Source organism: Salvelinus fontinalis, chromosome 34, assembly GCF_029448725.1.
Source record: "Salvelinus fontinalis isolate EN_2023a chromosome 34, ASM2944872v1, whole genome shotgun sequence".
Lineage (NCBI taxonomy): Eukaryota > Metazoa > Chordata > Actinopteri > Salmoniformes > Salmonidae > Salvelinus > Salvelinus fontinalis.
The window spans coordinates 26614106-26635373 of NC_074698.1; the positions used below are offsets into that span (position 1 = coordinate 26614106).

General features: G+C 42.1%; 1 protein-coding gene across 1 annotated transcript; it reads left to right on the forward strand.

Moving 5' to 3' along the window:
• Positions 1 to 41: 41 nt before the first annotated feature.
• Positions 42 to 6046, forward strand: LOC129833627 (sterile alpha motif domain-containing protein 9-like). Its single transcript, XM_055898322.1, has 2 exons — positions 42 to 296; positions 401 to 6046. Exons 1-2 carry the CDS (start codon positions 293 to 295, stop codon positions 5026 to 5028), a joined length of 4632 nt encoding a protein of 1543 aa, XP_055754297.1. The 5' UTR covers positions 42 to 292; the 3' UTR covers positions 5029 to 6046.
• Positions 6047 to 21268: the final 15222 nt, after the last annotated feature.

Here is a 21268-nt window from a genome sequence, read left to right on the forward strand (position 1 = left end):
AAAATTAACATGGTTCCAATGTCAGAGGTTTTTTCAACATCATTTCAAGGTCATTTTGCTTAGTGGGCTACCAAGAAAGAATAATTAAAAATATATATATTCACAGCCTACTAAATGATGTACTTATTTTGTAGTTTGTTAATTTCAAATATGTTTCACTGAGCAACACACAGTAGAAAAACAAGCAGTGCTATTTTAGATTATGTAGTTGATTGATTAATAGTTACTGTTTTCCTCAGACTGATTATGCAAGACCCTACACAGCAGTGAGCTCGTAGACTGAAGTGCAATAATGGGTAAGAAATTGTTTGAGATATTGGTGTAATGATGTTTTTATATTCTACTAATACTTAATATAGGTAATACATCAGTTATTTGATTTTTCTATTATATTCTACAGCAGAGGAACCTGATGAACTGCCTGTTGAAAAATGGACTGACTCCAACGTGAGCTCCTGGTTAAGAACTATTGGAGTGAAGGAGCAATACATCAAGAAACTTTATGAGGAAGAGGTAGATGGGAGAATTCTCCTTGTACTGACTGAGGACTATCTGAGAAAAGAGATTGGAATGAAATCAGGACCAGCTCTGTTGATCATCAGAAAGAGAAATGAGCTTGTAGACACCAAACAGAGAACTCGGGGCAAGGAAAAGCCTCAATGTAGCAACAATAGTGAACAGGATGGTAAAAAGAAGAAGCAAGGATCAGCTCCCCAGATTCCAGAGACAGATCAAGGTCTTTCAGAGGAAGAGAAACAAACTCATCAAGGACAATCTGTTGAGGACAATGTGTTAATTACAAAGAGAGACTGCAAGCCACGGCCATTTGGCAAAGAAGGCATTGATTTCACATATGTCAAACATAGTGTTCTGCAACCTGAATCTGGTGTATTTGATCTGATATCTCCCTGTCATGAGTACAAGTCACTTGACAATGCTGCCAAATTGGACCGCACGAGACTACAGGCAAAATTTGCCAAAGAAGTTCTCAAATTCGGTAGTGGCTGCATGAATATCAGATCAAATGGCACAATACACTTTGGTGTGATGGACAGTAGGGATGATGCAGGCTATGTGCATGGTGAGATAATCGGTGTTCCGGTTTTTGAGAAAGATATATATGTTGATGCATTGGATCACATTGAAAGGAGTTTCTCTTGCTCTGACAGCGAGCATGTGCGACAGTGCATACGCCCACCTCAGTTCATAGAGGTTATGGACATAAATAGCACAGAAAAAAGATACGTGGTGGAGGTGGATATTGTGCCCTCCATAAGCATTGTTAAGAACCGAGTGTACTCTGTTCGCCTGCCAAACTTCAAGGAGTCCTCTAACAAGATTGAGCATGAAAAGGAAAATATCTATCGCAGGGTAGGATCAAAAACCGAGCCAGTGAGTGATCAAAATGACTTCTACCAGCGAGTCAGAGACAGAGATGCCCAAAGAGAAGAGGCTGAGCATTGTCGATATGTTAACACCCCGGACATCTGCCAAGACCTCGGAAGGAAACTCACCATGCTGATAACCAGTGGCAAGAAATTCATTGAAAAGGAGAAATGGTACATTCTTGTCACTAACAAGTTCAAACCAGATGATTTGAGCAGCATTGACTTCTTGCTCAACATGAATATTTTCTGTGTGTTCGACTTTGACACAGATTCCAAGCTGTCAGGACTGTGCAGTAAATATATTCAGCACCATGCAGCAAATATGCATTTCATGCAGAACTACAAAATACCAAGTGGTATGAGCATTGGCGAATTTGTGAGCCATTTGCATTTGTTTGAGCAAACCAGCTGGATATTTTGCAATGGACGAAGCGATTACAAAGGGAATGAAAACCCCTGTGATGAGATGACATGGATCAAAACAAAAATTACACTCCTGAGGGAATCTGTGTCATTGATCTGCAAACAGATCTTGCCAAAAGGAGCATTCCTGGTGGTCTTCCTTCTCACATCCCCAGTTGAGAAACCCCTTTTGCACACCTTCTATGAGTTCTTCACAGATATGGAAGGTCATGAAGACATCATTTGCATCTCAGAATCTGAGGATAACTATCAGAAATGGCAAAGTTTTGCAGAGGGTTCATGTGGAACAGAAACTGTGAACCGTTCCAGTGTTGTTGGGATGAAAATGAGCCATGTTGATGCGACACTGCAGCGAATCCAACCTGTAACATCTCGAGACACCAAACACTTGCCTATCTACCTGAAAGGACAGTGCCTTCTTGAAACTCGTGACGAGGAAAGGATGTATTCCTTGGAAATCCTGAGTGTCAATCATTGTGATGAAACAAGCGATGATTACATCAAAGCAGAAAAAGAAAACATTGAAAGACAGTTTTACCACGGGGGAAGAGTGACCTGGTTGAATTTCTGGCTTGCAGAGAAGAAGTTTGTTGGAGAAGTGATTCAAAGGGATGCATACAGGGATGTCTCCGAACTTCTCACTGACACTATGAAATGGGGTGTAGACAGACCTGTGAACAGTATCAACATCTACCATCACCCAGGAAGCGGTGGAAGCACCGTGGGAAGGCAAGTGTTATGGAACAAGAGGACAGACCTAAGATGTGCTGTTGTGAAGCCGTCATACTCAGCAGCCACTGTATCTGAACATGCTGTTCAACTCCGAGAGTATGAGGAAAAAGATCCTGAGAAATGTCTCCCAGTGCTCCTGCTGATTGAGGACTGTGACAAAGAATACCTTGATGAGCTGAGGAATGAATTAGAGTTTGCCATCAACACTAAGAAAATCAAACAAGGAACACCTTGCTTCATTCTGTTGAGCTGCAGACGATCACATAACCCAGAGAAGATGTGCAAAGACTCACCATTGCAGAATGTAGCTGTCACTCACAAACTATCAAAAGAAGAGAAGAGACAGTTTGCTGGGAAACGGCAGAAGCTTGAAGAACAGTACCAGCCAGAATTCATCTTGACATTCGTCTTGATGAGTGAAGAATTTGAACACCAGAAGATTGTTGAGTATGTTGCGCAATTTGTGAAACATCTGCTCCAAGACATTGATCATGAAGCGGTTGTCACTCGGCTCATTCGGTATGTGGCGTTGCTCAACACTTATGTTCAGAACTCATTCATTTCCCAGTCCCATTGCGAAGCTCTGCTAGTATTTACCATTCATATGGATCGATTCCGCCAGCATGCTTTTGAGAGATCACTGAGTGAGCAGGCCAAACTTGTCTTTATACATCTGAGAGATGACAAGACGCACATTGAATCAGTTCGAATCATTCATCCACTTGTTGCAAAGGAAATCCTTCAGCAGCTCCTTGGTGACCAAAAGCAGCAAAGTGGGTTGGCCATGGATCTTCTCCACGAGGATGTGCTTTTTGAGCACAGATTTGGAAAAGAAGATTATGGTAAGTTTTTGCGAGCCCTGTTCATGAGACGTTGCAGAGTAAGTAAAGGTGATGAATCAAACAGCTTTTTCTCTCCTCTCATTGAACATGTGAGTGAAAAGGAAACCCCTGACAAGGCAATCGAGCTCCTCAAGGAGGCGTACAAACGCTTCAACAAAGATGCATTCTTTGCTCAGCAACTTGCTCGCCTGAATTACTCCCATGAGAAGTTTGAAGAGGCAAAGGATTGGGCAGAGATAGCAGCAAAACAAATGCCTAACAACTCTTACATTCTTGACACGAAAGGCCAGGTATACAGAAGATGGTTCAACGCCAAGTGTAAAGCAATTGAGAAAGTACCAAAAACGGCAGAAAATACAGCAGACGCTGTTGAAACTGCGCTGAAAGCAATGGAGTGTTTCAGAGAATGTGAGAAATCTGCTCTCTCGGACCTTGAAAACATGAACAACAGTGGCTTTTTTGCTGCAGTTGAAGTTGGCTGCAGTCTGTTGAAGCTCGTATTCTCATTGCGTGTTTTCTCAAGCAAAACGAATGGCCATTCAGAATGTATGAAGTACCTTCTCACTGATTACATTCCTGAGGAAGTGAAGAAGCCCTGGGAGAGTTTTCACATCAATTTGAAAGGCCTTCAAATGACACTGCATGATGCCCTGGAGTGGATCTCGGAAGACCTGAGTTACTTCCAGACAGACATCAGTGCAGATGAGGAGGAGACAATTGAAAGCTCTGAGATGAAAATAAGCCATCCAATGACATGGTTGGTAAGAAAATCCTCTGAGTATGGTAAATATTTCAGTGGTTACTCTCTCAGCATTGCCCCAAAGCTGTGCCAGTCGAACCCTGGCAATTTAACTCCTTTCATGAAACGCATGATCATTTACCAGCTTGGTGGGGGGAATATAACTTCAATCTTCTCCCTACTGACTGACCAGAAAGAAAGAGACCAAGTCAAAGTCCTAGAGAATATCATATCGCTCTACCCCAGCAACCCTCTGATGGCCAGGCTGGATCAAATGGATCTCGTCAATTACATAGCAGCTCATATTGCTCTGAGTTGCCTTACAACCCAATCTCCAAAGTTGGCTGCTCTGAAAGACCTTCAGAAACTCAGTCAGCAGTTCCCAACAGAGAAACGGAAGTGCCTGTCCAGTGCTCTGTTCCTGCTCATCTTGCTCTTCTGGCCAGAAGATCATGACACAGACCTTGAAAAAGAGACCAAATACAACATTGTTCTATCAGCTGTTGAGTACCTCAAAAGGAGCTACTGGACCAAAATGAAGGATATACCACAAAGGAAGAAAAGGATTTACACCCACTTTTTCCTAAGTAATGGAAGTGGGTGGGACAAGATTGTTCACAAAAGCAAGGTTGAAACGATTACAAAGGTCCTCTCCATCTCAGAAAAGAGAATGAAGTGGTTCAGTGGGGAGGTGTGGAAAATGCCAGAGATGGCCAAACTGCTCAGGACTGTGTCTGGGTGGACAGAAGATGGGATAGTGTACCTTGAGGGCCCAAAAGAGAAAAAGTTCACTATTCCTCATCTGAAAGCAGCTTCCGTGCCCTATGGCAATGAAAACATCACATTCTACTTGGGGTTCACATTTAGAGGACCTGTTGCGTACAACGTCACTGTGAAAAAGTAGGGTCGCCACATAGACAAATCCTGACAGAAAAGGAGTCTTATGGAATATCTCCTGAACATTTTGGACCAACATACCAATGAATGAGCATGTTTTAGAGCGCATTGTCAGAGGAAGACCGTGTGTGTGTGTGTGTGTGTGTGTGTGTGTGTGTGTGTGTGTGTACAAAATTCAGTTTAGTTTCTTAAGACTGAATTAAATTCTGCCTGTAAAAAAAAAAAGGCAAATGTATGGATATTTTGCATACCGTAAGTGTAAAGTTATTTCTGTTTGAATGCTTTGTTGCAAGTTTTCAACCATTATGTGGACTGAAAATATTAAGGATTGTGTTGTCAAGTTATGCAGTCATGATCTGTTTTTGTTTCATTCTTGAAGAATACTGTATATATTTTTTTTATTAAATCTTGTCTTATGCAGGAAGCCTGTGTAATATTATATGTGTATTGTGCCCAAAATGTGGTATTTGATAACCAAACTACTAAAATGAAGCCAAGGTGTATCCACGACATCAACAACACATAAGTGAGCATCTCGTCATAGAATCATAGCTGGATATTTTACCTTTTTGTTGCAAACTCAAGTGTATTCAATAGTAGTCAAATATTTTCCTCAATATGAGGCATGCAGATCAAATATAGTAGATGTATGACCAATCAGATCAAATATAGTAGATGTATGACCAATCAGATCAAATATAGTAGATGTATGACCAATCGTTGTTGTACATTATTAACGGCACATCTTTGTTCATTTCAGCAGTGTGTCGTGTTTTTGTCCTTCATTAATTTACTGTAATTGCACAATTGCATTGATTGAGGATCTCTGTAATTGAATGTGATTGCTTTTATTAGATGTTTTTATTTTTTATTTATTGTGCTGAATTTTATTGTTTTATACACGTATGTTGTTTTAATATTCTGTTTTGATTGTAATGTGTACAAGGCTCTCTTGTAAAATATATTTTAATCTCAATGTGACTCCCTGTTTAAATAAAAAACGGCTTGCAGTTGAAATCAATGAACATTTTGTCAGCAGTCAACTGTATTTCACAATTGATATGACCAATGCTAACATTCGCAATCCACTGCATTGTTGTCAGGTGTGTGCAGTAACGGTCACAGATCACTACATAGTGAAGCACAGTGTTCACCTTTGACCTTCAGCATTTCGGGGACCTTTGTTATGGAGAAAGACTTCTAACAGCTGCTTCCAACTCTTATAAGTAAATGATTCCACTAGAAGAAGTGGAAGACCTTCCTCATCCTGGTAAGAGAGGTCTCATCACAAGGCTCAGTAAGGTTTATGGATAAAATGTGTTCTTATTATGCCAACAACTTGCTGTAGTAAGGGATGATTGATTATGACTATCTGTTGTTGTAAGGTATAATTAATATCTAACATTTATGTTCAGAATACAAACTAGTGACATAGATGATTAATGTCTGCACTGTCCTGTCATGGAATCCATCTGGGTCGAGTTTGACTTTACAGAATGTTCAGATGGAAATACTGTGCAGACATATTGTGGAGAAAAGACATGGTTCTCTGTCATTGCCTAAGTGTTTGATGTTTTTTTGTTGTTATCCCTAGTTTTGCTCAGCCCTATTGTTTAATTGTCAATAACCAACATATATTCTATAGTAATGGTTGTATATCAGTTGCAGCTACTGTAGTTGAAAAAAAGCTTGTCCAGTTTTCCAGTTGTTTGCAGGTTTTACTTCTGTTTTTCATCACTAGGTGGCGACATTGACCACAGCACACCACACCCTGAGTAACAACCTGTATGGTCTACCACACTGTCTCTCATTAGCACTACCAGCTGAAGAGAGTTCTCACAAGTTGTCTTCTCTATGCCCTATATGAACTTGTCCATTCCCGTTGTGATTATTCTGAAGTATGTCCAACAGGCCGCACAACCACAGACCATGTGGAACCACACCAGCCCAGGACCTCCAGATCCGGCTTCTTCACCTGCGGGATCGTCTGAGACCAGCCACCCAGGCAGGTGATGAAACTGAGGAGTATTTCTGTCTGTAATAAAGCCCTTTTGTGGGTAAAAACTAATTCTGACTGATTTGCTCCCAAGTGGGTGGGCCTGGGACCACCCCAGTGGAATGTGAAGTCTATTGCATTGGGGATTAGGGCCAAATTAATTCATTTACTTATATGAACTTTAACTCAGTAAAATCTTTGAAATTGTTGCATGTTGCACTCTACACAAAACATGATCCTTCCACTCTCCTGAGCGAGGCCCTAGAGACCTCAAGCAAACTTGATGGATGAATGAAGATCTCCCACTCAGGCAGTTTACCATCGAAAATAATTGTCACAGTTCCGGTCTGCTTAAGGGGTGGCTCTCCCACAGACAACAATGCATTAGCAGCTGGGTCTTGTCTGCTTAGTTTATTGACTGTATATGAACCAGAAAAAAAGGAATGAGTGAGATCTCTCGCTTCCTCTTCTGTCTCTGACCTGAAGGCCATGTACAGCAAAGTAGGACTCATCTCTTGGCAGTATAGTATCGTCCTCCTAAGGACAGCAGATGTCGATTCAAGACAGGCAGTGATCCAGGGCAGCACTGTAGTGAGTACTCTAATACTATTTGAACCCTTAGATATCCTTTCATGAAGGGGTTGCTGAAATTAGTATTCATCAGCAGAATAGTGGATTAGAGACAGCTGGTCTCAATGAAACCCAGATATCGGTTTTGTGGGTTAAGTGTGATAGAAAAATTATGTATTCACCTTATTTGTTGGTTATGTAACAATTATTTTCTTAACAACAGTAAGATGTTTCTGTCCTGCTAATGCTATGTTTTATAGTCTCCACTCTAGCACCTTGAAGATAATCTGGGCGTATGGTTTTACTAGAGATAGCTTGAGCAAGACTGTTGGGCTGACGGTTTCATTACTGAAATAATTAATCGATATTAAATAAAGATGATTGTTAGAAAAAATGACCAAGTCTCTCTCAGTACTGAATTTCCACGACATTTTTGGCGATGAGGAGGTGATCTCAGGGTAATCCACCCTTATTATTGAGCAGCTGGACCCGCCTATGATCTCAGAGGTAGCGGGCACGGGTGGATACCAGATCTCAGACAGAGTACTGAGAGAGGTAGGCTTGGACAATCTATCAATAAGTGATGAAATTCTAAAGAAAAAAACAGCCCCTGTTGAGGGTACGCTCGGAGCGAGGTCTTCCTTCACTTCGTATGGCTGCAGGGGTAGTATTGAGTAGCTTGGATGAAAGGTGCACTGAGGTGCCCAGAGTAAATGGCCTGCTGCTCAGTCATAGTTGCTAATATATGCATATTATTGTTAGTATTGGATAGAAACCCCTCTGAAGTTTCTAAAACTGTTTGAATTATGTCTGTGAGTATAACAGAACTCATATGACAGGCAAAAACCTGAGAAAAAATCCAAACAGGAAGTGGGATATCTGAGGCTGGTCGATTTTCAACTCATCGCCTGTTGAAAAAACAGTAGGATATGGATCTGTTTGCACTTCCTACGGCTTCCACTAGATGTCAACCAGCTATAGAAACTTAAATTAGGTGTCTACTGTGTTGTGGGGCTGAATAAGAGCTGAATGAGTCATGCTACTGGCAGAGAGACATTTCACATGTTAAGAGGGCCACAGCTGAGGTAACTAGCAGGACTGAGTTGAGTTGATAAGAGTGTTCTTAAGTGAGGTATCCTTTAGCATGATTGTTAATTAGCCAGTTGCGGGCAACCAAAAGTCCAGATCCGTGGTACTGGTTTGATCACAGTAGGACTGGAGAGGTTTATGTTTAGAGCGAGGGACTATAGCGCAGGTGACGCCCTTGCGAGGGCATCTGACTTTGGTGAAATTCAAATTATAACGTGTATGTAATAGATCAAATCTTTTGATAAATGAGGTAAAGAGGTATGCCCTGGGTTACTATTGTTAGGTGTTATTGTAAGTGTTTTGTTATTTCTGATACTTGGGACCGTGTTAGGCAATTAGATAGAAGACACGGGTACTCTGTTGGTAGTTTTGCACATTTGGATAGATGTAATCGCAGTAGGCGATATCCCAGTGTGGATACAACACCCCGTTGTGGGACCACTAATTAGGCAATATTTTGATAATGGTATGGTTACCCTGTTTATATAGACAAGGTTTTGAAATCTAAAAACAGCGCTAACCGTCATTCCCCTCTGTGCTTTTGTTTGTGTTTTCTGTTCATGTGATACGAGAGTGTGTGAGGGAAGTATGTTTTGGGAACAGTACTGTGTGAATGTGAATGAGAGTTTTGTGAGTCTAGATATAAGTGTTAATGTTACATTTGGGTAATACGATATGGGGTCCGTTCAACACTGCCCATCATAGAATACCATGGAGTGGTGTTATTAAGTGCTAGATGTTATTCTATAATTTCTGGAAGACTACAGAACCGATGAGAATTATTCCCATAAGGCAGCGTCTGAGAAACTAACGTTTTTGGGTTCCGCTGGGAGTGTATGAGGAGTTGTTGGAAACACACATGGAGTGATTTAAGTACCTACGATTTCCTACGTTAAATATTGATTCTGTGAAGACATGACAAAAAATGAATGAGAAATTGTGTGTGTATAATCAATTACCAGAGATTTGAAAGAGTAAATACTGGGAATATAATAAAATGCATCTTAAACAACTCATACGTAGACGTACGTAGGGTCTTTTTTTGTGGATAATTTGTTAGAGATAAGGTTAAAAGCATTTTATGACTGTCTAAACGATTGTGTTTTTTCCCCCTCCCTCAGGTTAATACATTTAGAGAAAACTGTCCCTAAGGCCTGAAATGTGTTTTCGCAGTAAGAGATGAGTTGCTATATTTATTGAATAAATCCTTTCCCCATGAAGTTACAGCGACATAAAGTGGAATTTCGACGTAATTTATAACGTTATACAAAGCGTAATTTAGGGTTTTCTTCAATATATTAAAACCGCGAGGTGAGAGGAGCGGAAATAAATTGAGGTACTAAAGCAAAGCCATAAAGATACTAATAGAAGCGCACAATCATTCTACTCATTTGGATCTAATATGGGAGAAAAAAATCTAATCATGGATACAATTCGGCAAAATATCCCTGCTGACAACAACATTCAGAGATGCAATTGTGACTTGGCACAATGATATAAAAGAAGAATAATGTAGTCAATACACCAGCGTATTGAGGTTAGCGTTCTATCAGCATAATCGCACTAACCGTACTATTTAAGTATGGACATTGTTAGATGGGGTACTTGGTAAATTTGCTCAAACTATTTTGATAGGATTTCAGAGCGGCTGTCTGAATGTACCAAAAATTTCAAATTTCAATAGCTATTTAACCATTACTCCTAAAACTTTCAAAACTGGTTCTAGCTATCCCGATGGCATAGACCCGCATTGCACACATTTTTTTGTTGTTGATTTACATCTCGCACTATTTTAAATTATTTATTTACATTTTTGAATTTCAATAGCTCATTGGTCATATGACCTACTGGACTAAAACAAGGTTCAGTATGTCCACTGACTACCCTTCTATATTGCACACCTTTTAGTTAGTCAATTTTCATCTCACATGATTTTACATAAATTTTTCTAATTTAAAAATGTCAATAGCTCCTTGGTCATGTTTTTTTTATTTTTTTTATTTCACCTTTATTTAACCAGGTAGGCTAGTTGAGAACAAGTTCTCATTTGCAACTGCGACCTGCGACCTGGCCAAGATAAAGCATAGCAGTGTGAACAGACCTAGTGACTTCAAACAAGGTTCAGAATGTCCACTGACTATACCTTCATATCGCACACTCTGATGTTTGTATACTTTCATCTCATGCTATTAGACTTAAATCTGTAAGGATCGGCCATATCAGGCCAAACACATAGAAATAGACAAACTAGACATACAACATAGCATGCCCACTCAGATCACACCCTGACCAAACAAAACATAGAAACATACAAAGCAGACTATGGTCAGGGCGTGACAGCACCAACTTTTTGAAGGTTCTACATTTGTTAAACAACAGGTTAATATTTTTACAAAATTAATGCAACAGATTGAAATGATTAGATTAAAGGATCACTGATTCCTTACGCTGAGACGTTGACTATATTTGCGACATTACATTATTACATTACATTATTACATTTAGAGGGTCAACAGGAACAATCTAAGGCGAAACGGCTATTACATATGTTGTTGGACGTTGGTCTAGTAATGATACCAGGATCATTTTACATGGTTATCGAAAAGAGAGTCCAGTCATATAATATGATATGAGATTGAATTGTTAGATTCGGTGGCGAGATACATTTTGCTCTGTCTAAGGGTAGATAAATGAAGCTCACATAAATGTTGGGGTAGATTATAGGTCATATTTAATACTGATTTGAAGGTAATTTGTAATGCTGATAATTACGGAGAAGTTTTATAACTAATAGGACCACAAGACGGATAGACCTGTCTCTAGTCTATTTTTACTCTGAAGTTATGGGTACAATTTTCTTTATGGAATTAAGGGTAGTAATACAAATGTGATCTGTAGTGTTGTTTTTACACATTAGTCATTATGGTGAATTATGTGTCAAAATGGGGTAATTACCAGTTTGTTTAGTTTTTTGGGATTGAAGTTTACACCTTGAGTGATATGAAGGTATGTATTGAATGATGTATAAGAGTGTTTTGTTGCGTTGTTTTTTCTGTTTTGCTTTGACAAATTTCACCAGATTAGGTCAGCTGGATGATCAGGATAATTTCCTGATCCTATGACTCTGCGAGGTTGACGGTGTGATAAGGGAGTATAAAATCATTTTTTTTAAATAATTCAACGGAATGTGATGTTATTTTCTTTTTCTTTGACATGTGCGTTAGAGATTTTCATAAAAAATATTGGTCGTAGTAATAGTTTGTCATACAGTAGATCATTTGTTTGGATTTCTTGAATGCTTGTCTGTATTTCCTGAATCAGAAATAAACTGAATTGTTGTTCTGATTTGTCCTTTCTCGGGGTTATGGTGGAGATGGTATCTAAATGCATGGGAAGAATAATTTGACCAAACGGTGTGGACCTCAAAACCCCCTCTAACCTGCTGAAGAAATGGTGTTCACTACAGCCTTGTCCTGCATAACTTCTATCGAGAGACCTGAGTCCGAACCAGCAACCGGTGTACAGCATCCAGTTGAAGTTATCAACTGCCTTTTTCTCTCAGGAGTGCAACACAAGTCCACGTGGAGTGAGCATGAAGAGAGATCCGTTCCAAAACTTCTCTCATATTGCTGGTATACTGGTTGGCAAATGGACAAGATATGAGTTGTCGTGGGGTTCAGGTGAGACATTGAAATTGGGACATTATCATGGGCCATCCACTTTGAACTGTGAAGCTAACTGAAAAATGAAGAAATGCCAGAAGATTGAGTGCCGGAGAAGGAGGGGGGTTGGTCAACTGTACCTGTAATTGATTTAGACTTGGATGTCTACACTGCTAAATTTATAGTGATTTAGGCTAAGAATGCATTGAGATACTGATATGTAATTATAAGGAACTATACTGATAAGGAACTTAATACTATAGTTATGGGATGAATAAATTGTATGGTTAATATACATGTACCTTCTGCCAGTATTGATGGACCCCAATTCTGAGCATAAGGACCCAGATGTGGAGCTCATGTTCCTACTGAGTCATGATAAGGTTGTACCAAAATGTTTGATGTATTAGAATAATTGATTATTCTTATGTTGTATTAATAGAAGGGGAGGGGTTATAAGACCCCTCCCTCCTTACATGTATAGGGTCCTAGACTACAGATGAACAAAATATATTCATTGTAGAGATTTAGTATTCCACAATTGTTTTTTAGTTCTCTCTCTCTTATAAAAAGGCCCCTCTGAGAATGTGTGACAGAGACAGAACTCTGCAGGGGAGTGAAGGAGATAAGACTAGTCAAACGTTCCACAATAAATCAACTTTGGGGAGTGGACGTTTACTGCTAAGTGTTAGATAACACTAAAAGCCATTGTTTATATAGCTTGGTAGGCAAGGTTTTGGACTCAGGAGTAAAAAGGTAATGACGTAGGTAGTGACATCACCAGGCTAGACTGAGGGTGTAACAAAACAACTTTTGTTTGATGCAGAACTTACTCGGAAACATGCGTTATGTTCCTGATGTCAACTTCTGTCTGCAATTGTATTAATAAAGGTTTTTGAATTATTTAATTAAAGATATTGTCATAATGCTAATTTCACCAATGAGCCGATGATTGACAAGGACGAAAGGAACGAACCCTAACACATTCTGGGTATTAGCTATATAAACTGTGCATTGTCTGTAAAGGATAGACTCTCAGTCCAGAAGTCAAGACTGTTGGGCTGACTGTATCATTATTGCAATAATTAATCGATATGCAATAAAGATTATTGTTTGAAGAAATGACCAAGTCTCTCTCAGTACTGAATTTCCACGACATAAGTCAAAATCATCATCAAACTTCTGGTCCTGCAGGAATACAAGTTTGGACTATTGTTATTCACTCAACAATACAAACATTAAGGGCTTATGACTTCTCTACATTCCCTACAACAGTAAATCACACCCTGCGTTGTTAGTGTTACTGGTAAACCTGAACTTCTCAGACAAGCCTCTAACCCATCCCACTTCCAGCGGAATTATATCCTCATTCTGTTACGTCTCACAAGCTATCAACATCAGCGAGAGCAGAACAAGTTATCTGGTACCGTAAGTAGAATCCCTTTATTCTATTAATACTGTATACAGTTGAAGTCGGAAGTTTACATACACTTAGGTTGGAGTCATTAAAATTAAAACGTGTTTTTCAACCACTCCACAAATTTCTTGTTAACAAACTATAGTTTTGGCAAGTCGGTTAGGACATCTACTTTGTGCATGACAAGTAATTTTTCCAACAATTGTTTACAGACAGATTATGTCACTTATAATTCACTGTATCACAATTCCAGTGGGTCAGAAGTTTACATACACTAAGTTGACTGTGCCTTTAAGCAGCTTGGAAAATTCCAGAAAAGGATGTCATGGCTTTAGAAGCTTCTGATAGGCTAATTGACATAATTTGAGTCAATTGGAGGAGTACCTGTGGATGTATTTCAAGGCCAACCTTCAAACTCAGTTCCTCTTTACTTGACATCATCGGGAATTCAAAAGAAATCAGCCAAGACCTCAGAAAAAAACTTGGAGACCTCCACAGTTCTGGTTCATCCTTGGGAGCAATTTCCAAATGTCTGAAGGTAGCACGTTCATCTGTGCAAACAATAGTACGCAAGTATAAAAACCATGGGACCACGCAGCCGTCATACCGCTCAGGAAGGAGACGCGTTCTGTCTCCTAGAGATGAACCTACTTTGGTGCGAAAAGTGCAAATCAATCCCAGAACAACAGCAAAGCACCTTGTGAAGATGCTCGAGAAACAGGTACAAAAGTATCTATATCCACAGTAAAATGAGTCCTATATCGACATAACCTGAAAGGCAGATCAGCGAGGAAGAAGCCACTGCTCCAAAACCGCCATAAAAAAGTCAGACAACGGTTTGCAACTGCACATAGGGACAAAGATCGTACTTTTTGGAGAAATGTGCTCTGGTCTGATGAAACAAAAATAGAACTGTTTGGCCATAATGACCATCGTTATGTTTGAAGGAAAAAGGCGGAGGCTTGCATGTCGAAGAACACCATCCCAATCATGAAGCACGGGGGTGGCAGCATCATGTTGTGGGGGTGCTTTGCTGCAGGAGGGACTGGTGCACTTCACAAAATCGATGGCATCATGAGGAAGAAAAATTATGTGGATATATTGAAGCAACATCTCAAGACATCCGTCAGGAAGTTAAAGCTTGGTCGCAAATGGGTCTTCCAAATGGACAATGACCCCAAGCATACTTCAAAAGTTGTGGCAAAATGGCTTAAGGACAACAAAGTCAAGGTATTGGAGTGGCCATCACAAAGACCTAACCTATATTCCATAGAAAATGTGTGGGCAGAACTGAAAAAGCGTGTGCGAGCAAGGAGGTCTACAATCCTGACTCAGTTACACCAGCTCTGTCAGGGGGAATGGGCCAAAATTCACCCAACTTATTGTTTTGACCCAAGTTAAACAATTTAAAGGCAATGCTACCAAATACTAATTAAGTGTATGTAAACTTCTGACCCACTGGGAATGTGATGAAATAAATAAAAGCTGAAATAAATAATTCTCTCTACTATTATTCTGACATTTCACATTCTTAAAATAAAGTGGTGATCCTAACTGACCTAAAACAGGGAATTTTTACGAAGATTAAATGTCAAGAATTGTGAAAAACTGAATTTAAATGTATTTGGCTAAGGTGTTTGTAAACTTCCGACTTCAACTGTACATTGTTATTTTGACAAGGTTTTATCAGACTTTTAGAAGGGTCACAGATATGGTTATATGTGAAATGGGATAGAATACCACTCTTATAGGACAGGATTAAACTGGATGTTTTATGGGTGTAGTTAGGAAGTTAGTTGCTTCAAGTAGAAGACCCTCATGAGACCGTAAAACATGACTCAAACACAGATATCTGGAGACAAAAAGTAAACATTGTCGAAAGAAGACTAGTGAGAGGAAAAAGGAAGTGTAGAAAAATAAAGACAGAAAGTTGCATATATACAGAGTGTGAGACTTTCTTTCTGTATTTTTATACAGTTTACTCTCCGTTAGTCAGCACCACTACATACATTGGGTGTGTGTCAGCTCATGCTTTTTACAGAAAACAGGAAGTGAACATAAAGGACAGACAGTATATCACTTCTGTGTGATAAATAAAAATCATCAAATCTGGTCTTGCAGGAATGCAGGTTTGGACTCATGTTATTCACTCAACAATACAGTGTAGGCCTACTGAGTGAAATAAAGAAACTCAACTGTATAATAACTGTCAAACTTTTGACATTATCCATATAAACTTTTATTGTCTTATTCCGGTTACTTTTTTTCATTTAATTAGGGGCCCGCTGTTTATGTACAGTAGCTACTCTACAACCTACTGCACATCTATAGTGTACATCTGTTTTCTCTCTCATACTGTTTCTACCTTCCTTGTTTACATTAAGGGCTTATGACTTGTCTACATTCTACATTCCCTACTACAGTAAATCACACCCTGCATGGTACTGGTAGACCTGAACTTATCAGACACTTCTCTAACCCATCTCACTTGGGTATAAGCTGACTCAACATTAGCAAGAGCTGAAGACTATCCGATCCCGTAAGTAGTATGGGATATGTTGTGTGTAATGAAATAATGATGTGAAATGATGAGAAAACCACCCTTAGGACACGATTCAACTCGATGTTTCATGGTGTAGTCAGGTAATGAGTTGTTTTGAGCAGAAAACCTCATGAGAGCTAATAACATGAACCAAAAATAGATAGATCTCGAGACAAAATGTAAACATTGATGAAAGTAGTTTAGTGAGAGGATAAAAGAAGGAGGCACTTGTCACGTTCCTGACCTATTTCTGTTAGTTTGTTATATGTGTTAGTTGGTCAGGACGTGAGTTTGGGTGGGCATTCTATGTTTTCTGTTTCTGTGTTGGTTTTTTGGGTTGCCTGGTATGGCTCTTAATTAGAGGCAGGTGTTTGGCGTTCCTCTAATTAAGAGTCATATTTAGGTAGGCGTTTTCACAGTGTTCGTTGTGGGTGATTGTCTTCAGTGTCTGTGTATATGTTTGCACCATACGGGACTGTTTACGGTTTGTTTGGTTTGTGTAGCCTATGTTTCCTATTCGTGCGTTCTTCTTGTTTTATGTCGTCTAGGTCTGTCTACATCGTTTGTTGTTTTGTTAGTTTAGTCAAGTTCGTGTTTTCTTTAATAAAATTATGTCATTTCACTACGCTGCGCCTTGGTTCCCTCAATACTCCTCCTCTTCAGATGAAGAGGAGGAGGACTGCCGTTACAGAATCACCCACCAATCCAGAACCAAGCAGCGGAATTTCGAGCAACGGGAAAGTATACAGGACTTGTGGAGTTGGGAGCAAGTATTTAACGGAGAAGGACCATGGGCTAAAGTTAATCACCGTCCATGGGAACAGCTGGAGGCAGTTCGGAGAGCGGAGGAAAAGAGAGAGAGGAACCGGAGTTATGAGGGGACTCGTCTTGCACGGAAGCCCAAAAAGCCCGTGAGTAACACCCAAAAATTTCTTGGGGGGGGCTAAGAGGTAGTGGGCCAAGGGCAGGTAGGAGACCTGCGCCCACTTCCCAGGCTTACCGTGGAGAGCGGGAGTACGGGCAGGCGCCGTGTTACGCAGTAGAGCGCACGGTGTCTCCTGTACGAGTGCATAGCCCAGTGCGGGTTATTCCACCTCCCCGCACTGGTAGGGCTAGATTGGGCATTGAGCCAGGTGTCATGAGGCCGGCTCAACGCGTCTGGTCTCCAGTGCGTCTCCTCGGGCCGGCATACATGGCACCTGCCTTACGCATGGTTTCCCCGGTTCGCCTACATAGCCCGGTGCGGGTTATTCCACCTCCCCGCACTGGTTGGGCGACCGGGAGCATTCAACCAGGTAAGGTTGGGCAGGCTCAATGCTCAAGAGAGTCAGTACGCCTGCACGGTCCGGTATTTCCAGCGCCACCTCCCCGCCCCAGCCTAGTACCTACAGTGCCTACACTACGCACTAGGCTACCAGTGCGCTTCCAGAGCCCTGTTCCTCCTCCATGCACTCTCCCTGTAGTGCGTGTATCCAGTTCGGTGCCTCCAGTTCCGGCACCACGCACTAAGCCACCTGTGCGTCTCCAGAGCCCTGTACACACTGTTTCTTCTCCCCCTACTAATCCTGATGTGCTTGCCCTCAGCCCGGTGCCACCAGTGCCGGTACCACGCACCAGGTATAGAGTAGGCTTTGAGAGTCCAGTGTGCCCTGTCCCTGCTCCCCGCACTAGCATGAAGGTGCGTGTCCTTAGGCCGGTGCCTCCAGTTCCGGCACCACGCACCAGGTCTACAGTGCGCCTTATCTGGCCAGAGCCATCCGTCTCCCCAGCGCCATCTGAGCCATCCGTCTCCCCAGCGCCATCTGAGCCATCCGTCTCCCCAGCGTCATCTGAGCCATCCGTCTCCCCAGCGCCATCTGAGCCATCCGTCTCCCCAGCGCCATCTGAGCCATCCGTCTCCCCAGCGCCGTCTGAGCCATCCGTCTGCAATGAGCCTGCAAAGCCGCCCGTCTGCCATGAGCCTGCAAAGCCGCCCGTCTGCCATGAGCCTGCAAAGCCGCCCGTCTGCCATGAGCCTGCAAAGCCGCCCGTCTGCCAGGAGCCGCTAGAGCTGTCCGTCAGACAGGATCCGCCAGAGCCGCCAACCAGACAGGATCCGCCAGAGCCGCCAACCAGACAGGATCTGCCAGAGCCGCCAACCAGACAGGATCTGCCAGAGCCGCCAGCCAGACAGGTTCTGCCAGAGCCGCCAGCGAGCCATGAGCAGCCAGAGCCGTCAGAGAGCCATGAGCGTCCAGAGCCGTCAGCCTGCCATGAGCGTCCAGAGCCGTCAGCCTGCCATGAGGGTCGAGAGCCGTCAGCCTGCCATGAGCGTCGAGAGCCGTCAGCCTGCCATGAGCGTCGAGAGCCGTCAGCCAGCCATGAGCGTCGAGAGCCGTCAGCCAGCCATGAGCGTCGAGAGCCGTCAGCCAGCCATGAGCGTCGAGAGCCGTCAGCCAGCCATGAGCGTCGAGAGCCGTCAGCCAGCCATGAGCGTCGAGAGCCGTCAGCCAGCCATGAGCGTCGAGAGCCGTCAGCCAGCCATGAGCGTCGAGAGCCGTCAGCCAGCCATGAGCGTCGAGAGCCGTCAGCCAGCCATGAGCGTCGAGAGCCGTCAGCCTGCCATGAGCGTCCAGATTCGTCAGTCAGCCATGAGCTGCCCTTCAGCCGGAGACGGCTATATACCCAGAACTGCCCCTCAGTCCGGAGCTGTCTCTCTGTCCGGAGCTGCCTTTCAGTCCTGATCTCCCTCTCTATCCTGATCTCCCTCTCTATCCTGATCTACCTCTATATTCTGATCTATCCCTCTGTCTTGTGCTATCCCACTGTCTTGATCTATCCCTCTGTCCCGGTGCTGTCCCTGTCATGGATGTTACCAAGAGGATTTTGTGGGGGTAAGATATGGGTGGACATTTTTAGGGGAAGATGGAGGCTGGGATTGACTATGGTGGGGTGGGGACCTCGCCCGGAGCCTGAGCCACCACCGTGGTCAGATGCCCACCCAGACCCTCCCCTAGACTTTGTGCTGGTGCGCCCAGAGTTCGCACCTTATGGGGGGGGGTTATGTCACGTTCCTGACCTATTTCTGTTAGTTTGTTATATGTGTTAGTTGGTCAGGACGTGAGTTTGGGTGGGCATTCTATGTTTTCTGTTTCTGTGTTGGTTTTTTGGGTTGCCTGGTATGGCTCTTAATTAGAGGCAGGTGTTTGGCGTTCCTCTAATTAAGAGTCATATTTAGGTAGGCGTTTTCACAGTGTTCGTTGTGGGTGATTGTCTTCCGTGTCTGTGTATATGTTTGCACCATACGGGACTGTTAACGGTTTGTTTGGTTTGTGTAGCCTATGTTTCCTATTCGTGCGTTCTTCTTGTTTTATGTAAGTTCGTCGTCTAGGTCTGTCTACATCGTTTGTTGTTTTTGTTAGTTTAGTCAAGTTCGTGTTTTCTTTAATAAAATTATGTCATTTCACTACGCTGCGCCTTGGTTCCCTCAATACTCCTCCTCTTCAGATGAAGAGGAGGAGGACTGCCGTTACAGCACTAAGTAAAGTTTGGTTAGTGTATTGTAGACTTCCTTATCAGTTGTGCTTGTGAAGTTTAATGCATTGTATTATTTTCAGTGTGAACATTGTTTCTGGTGATTGAAATAAATAAGTACATTGTCTTTATAGGGAGTACAACAAACTATTATAGTCAATGTACAGTAAATATGAATACAGCTCTGGCAAGAGTGAAAGTGAATCATCAAGTCCGTGCTTCCTAGGAAAGCTTCCAAAAGCACACACAGCAAGCCCAGGTCTACCCCAGCCTGTTCTGCTGTGTGATGCCCTAAAACAAATTGATCTTGTACACTGTCATTAATGAGGTTTTTAAAAACTACTTAAATAAGTGCATGTGACATATGAGAAACTTGTAAAAAAAAAAAGTATGATAGTAACAAGTTGGTGGGCATCTTAATAACCCCTCTGGCCACCAAGGCACCCGGATCTATTAAGGCTTAATAACCCCTCTGGCCACCAAGGCACCCGGATCTATTAAGGCTTAATAACCCCTCTGGCCACCAAGGCACCCGGATCTATTAAGGCTTAATAACCTCTCTGGCCACCAAGGCACCCGGATCTATTAAGCACATTTTATTTATGATAGTGCACCTTACCTCAGGTCATTTCGGAACTGCCCCGTTATCGATATATGTATATTGGTCATACAAAAACCCATTGGATCTGTTTGGAATAGCAAAGCTCCTATTATCGATAAATTCTAAACATTTTAGAACATCAAATCAAGGATAACTTAAATCATTCCCCCCAGAATCGAAAATAAAGGCTACTGACCTTGCCGTAGACTGGGAAAAGCAATGTAGGTTGAATCTCGTCACCACCTCTGTCGTGTACCAGTTCACCACTGGCCTGAGATAAACCCTCAAGTCAGAGGTCAGGTCTTTGTCTTACGGATCCTGGATCCGCCCGTGGACGGTTTTCAGCAGTTCCTTGGAACGACAGAGGTAGGTCTTGAGTTCCGGTTCGAAGGACCATGTCACACCCTGGCCTTAGTTATCTTTGTTTCCTTTATTATGTTTGTTAGGTCAGGGTGTGACATGGGGAAGGTTTGTGTTTGGGTGGTTATATGGTTAAGGGGTTGTTGGGTTTTGTGTTTGTGGTTTTGTGTTGAGTGAGTATGTCTAGGTATGTCTATGGTTTAGTGAGGGTTTCTAGGTATGTCTATGGTTGCCTGAGTGGTTTCTCAATCAGAGACAGGTGTCTTTCATTTGTCTCTGATTGGGAGCCATATTTTAGGCGGCCATAGGCATCATGTGTTTGTTGGGTCATTGATTTAGTCATTGTCTTCGTCTGTGTCTAGGTCTGTGTCTGTGTCTAGGTTGCATGTTTGCATTTCGTTCGGTTCTAGCTTCACGGTCGTCTATTTGTTGTTTTGCTTCGTTCGTTTTCTCCTAAATAAAGAGAAGATGTCTTTTTTACATGCTGCGCCTTGGTC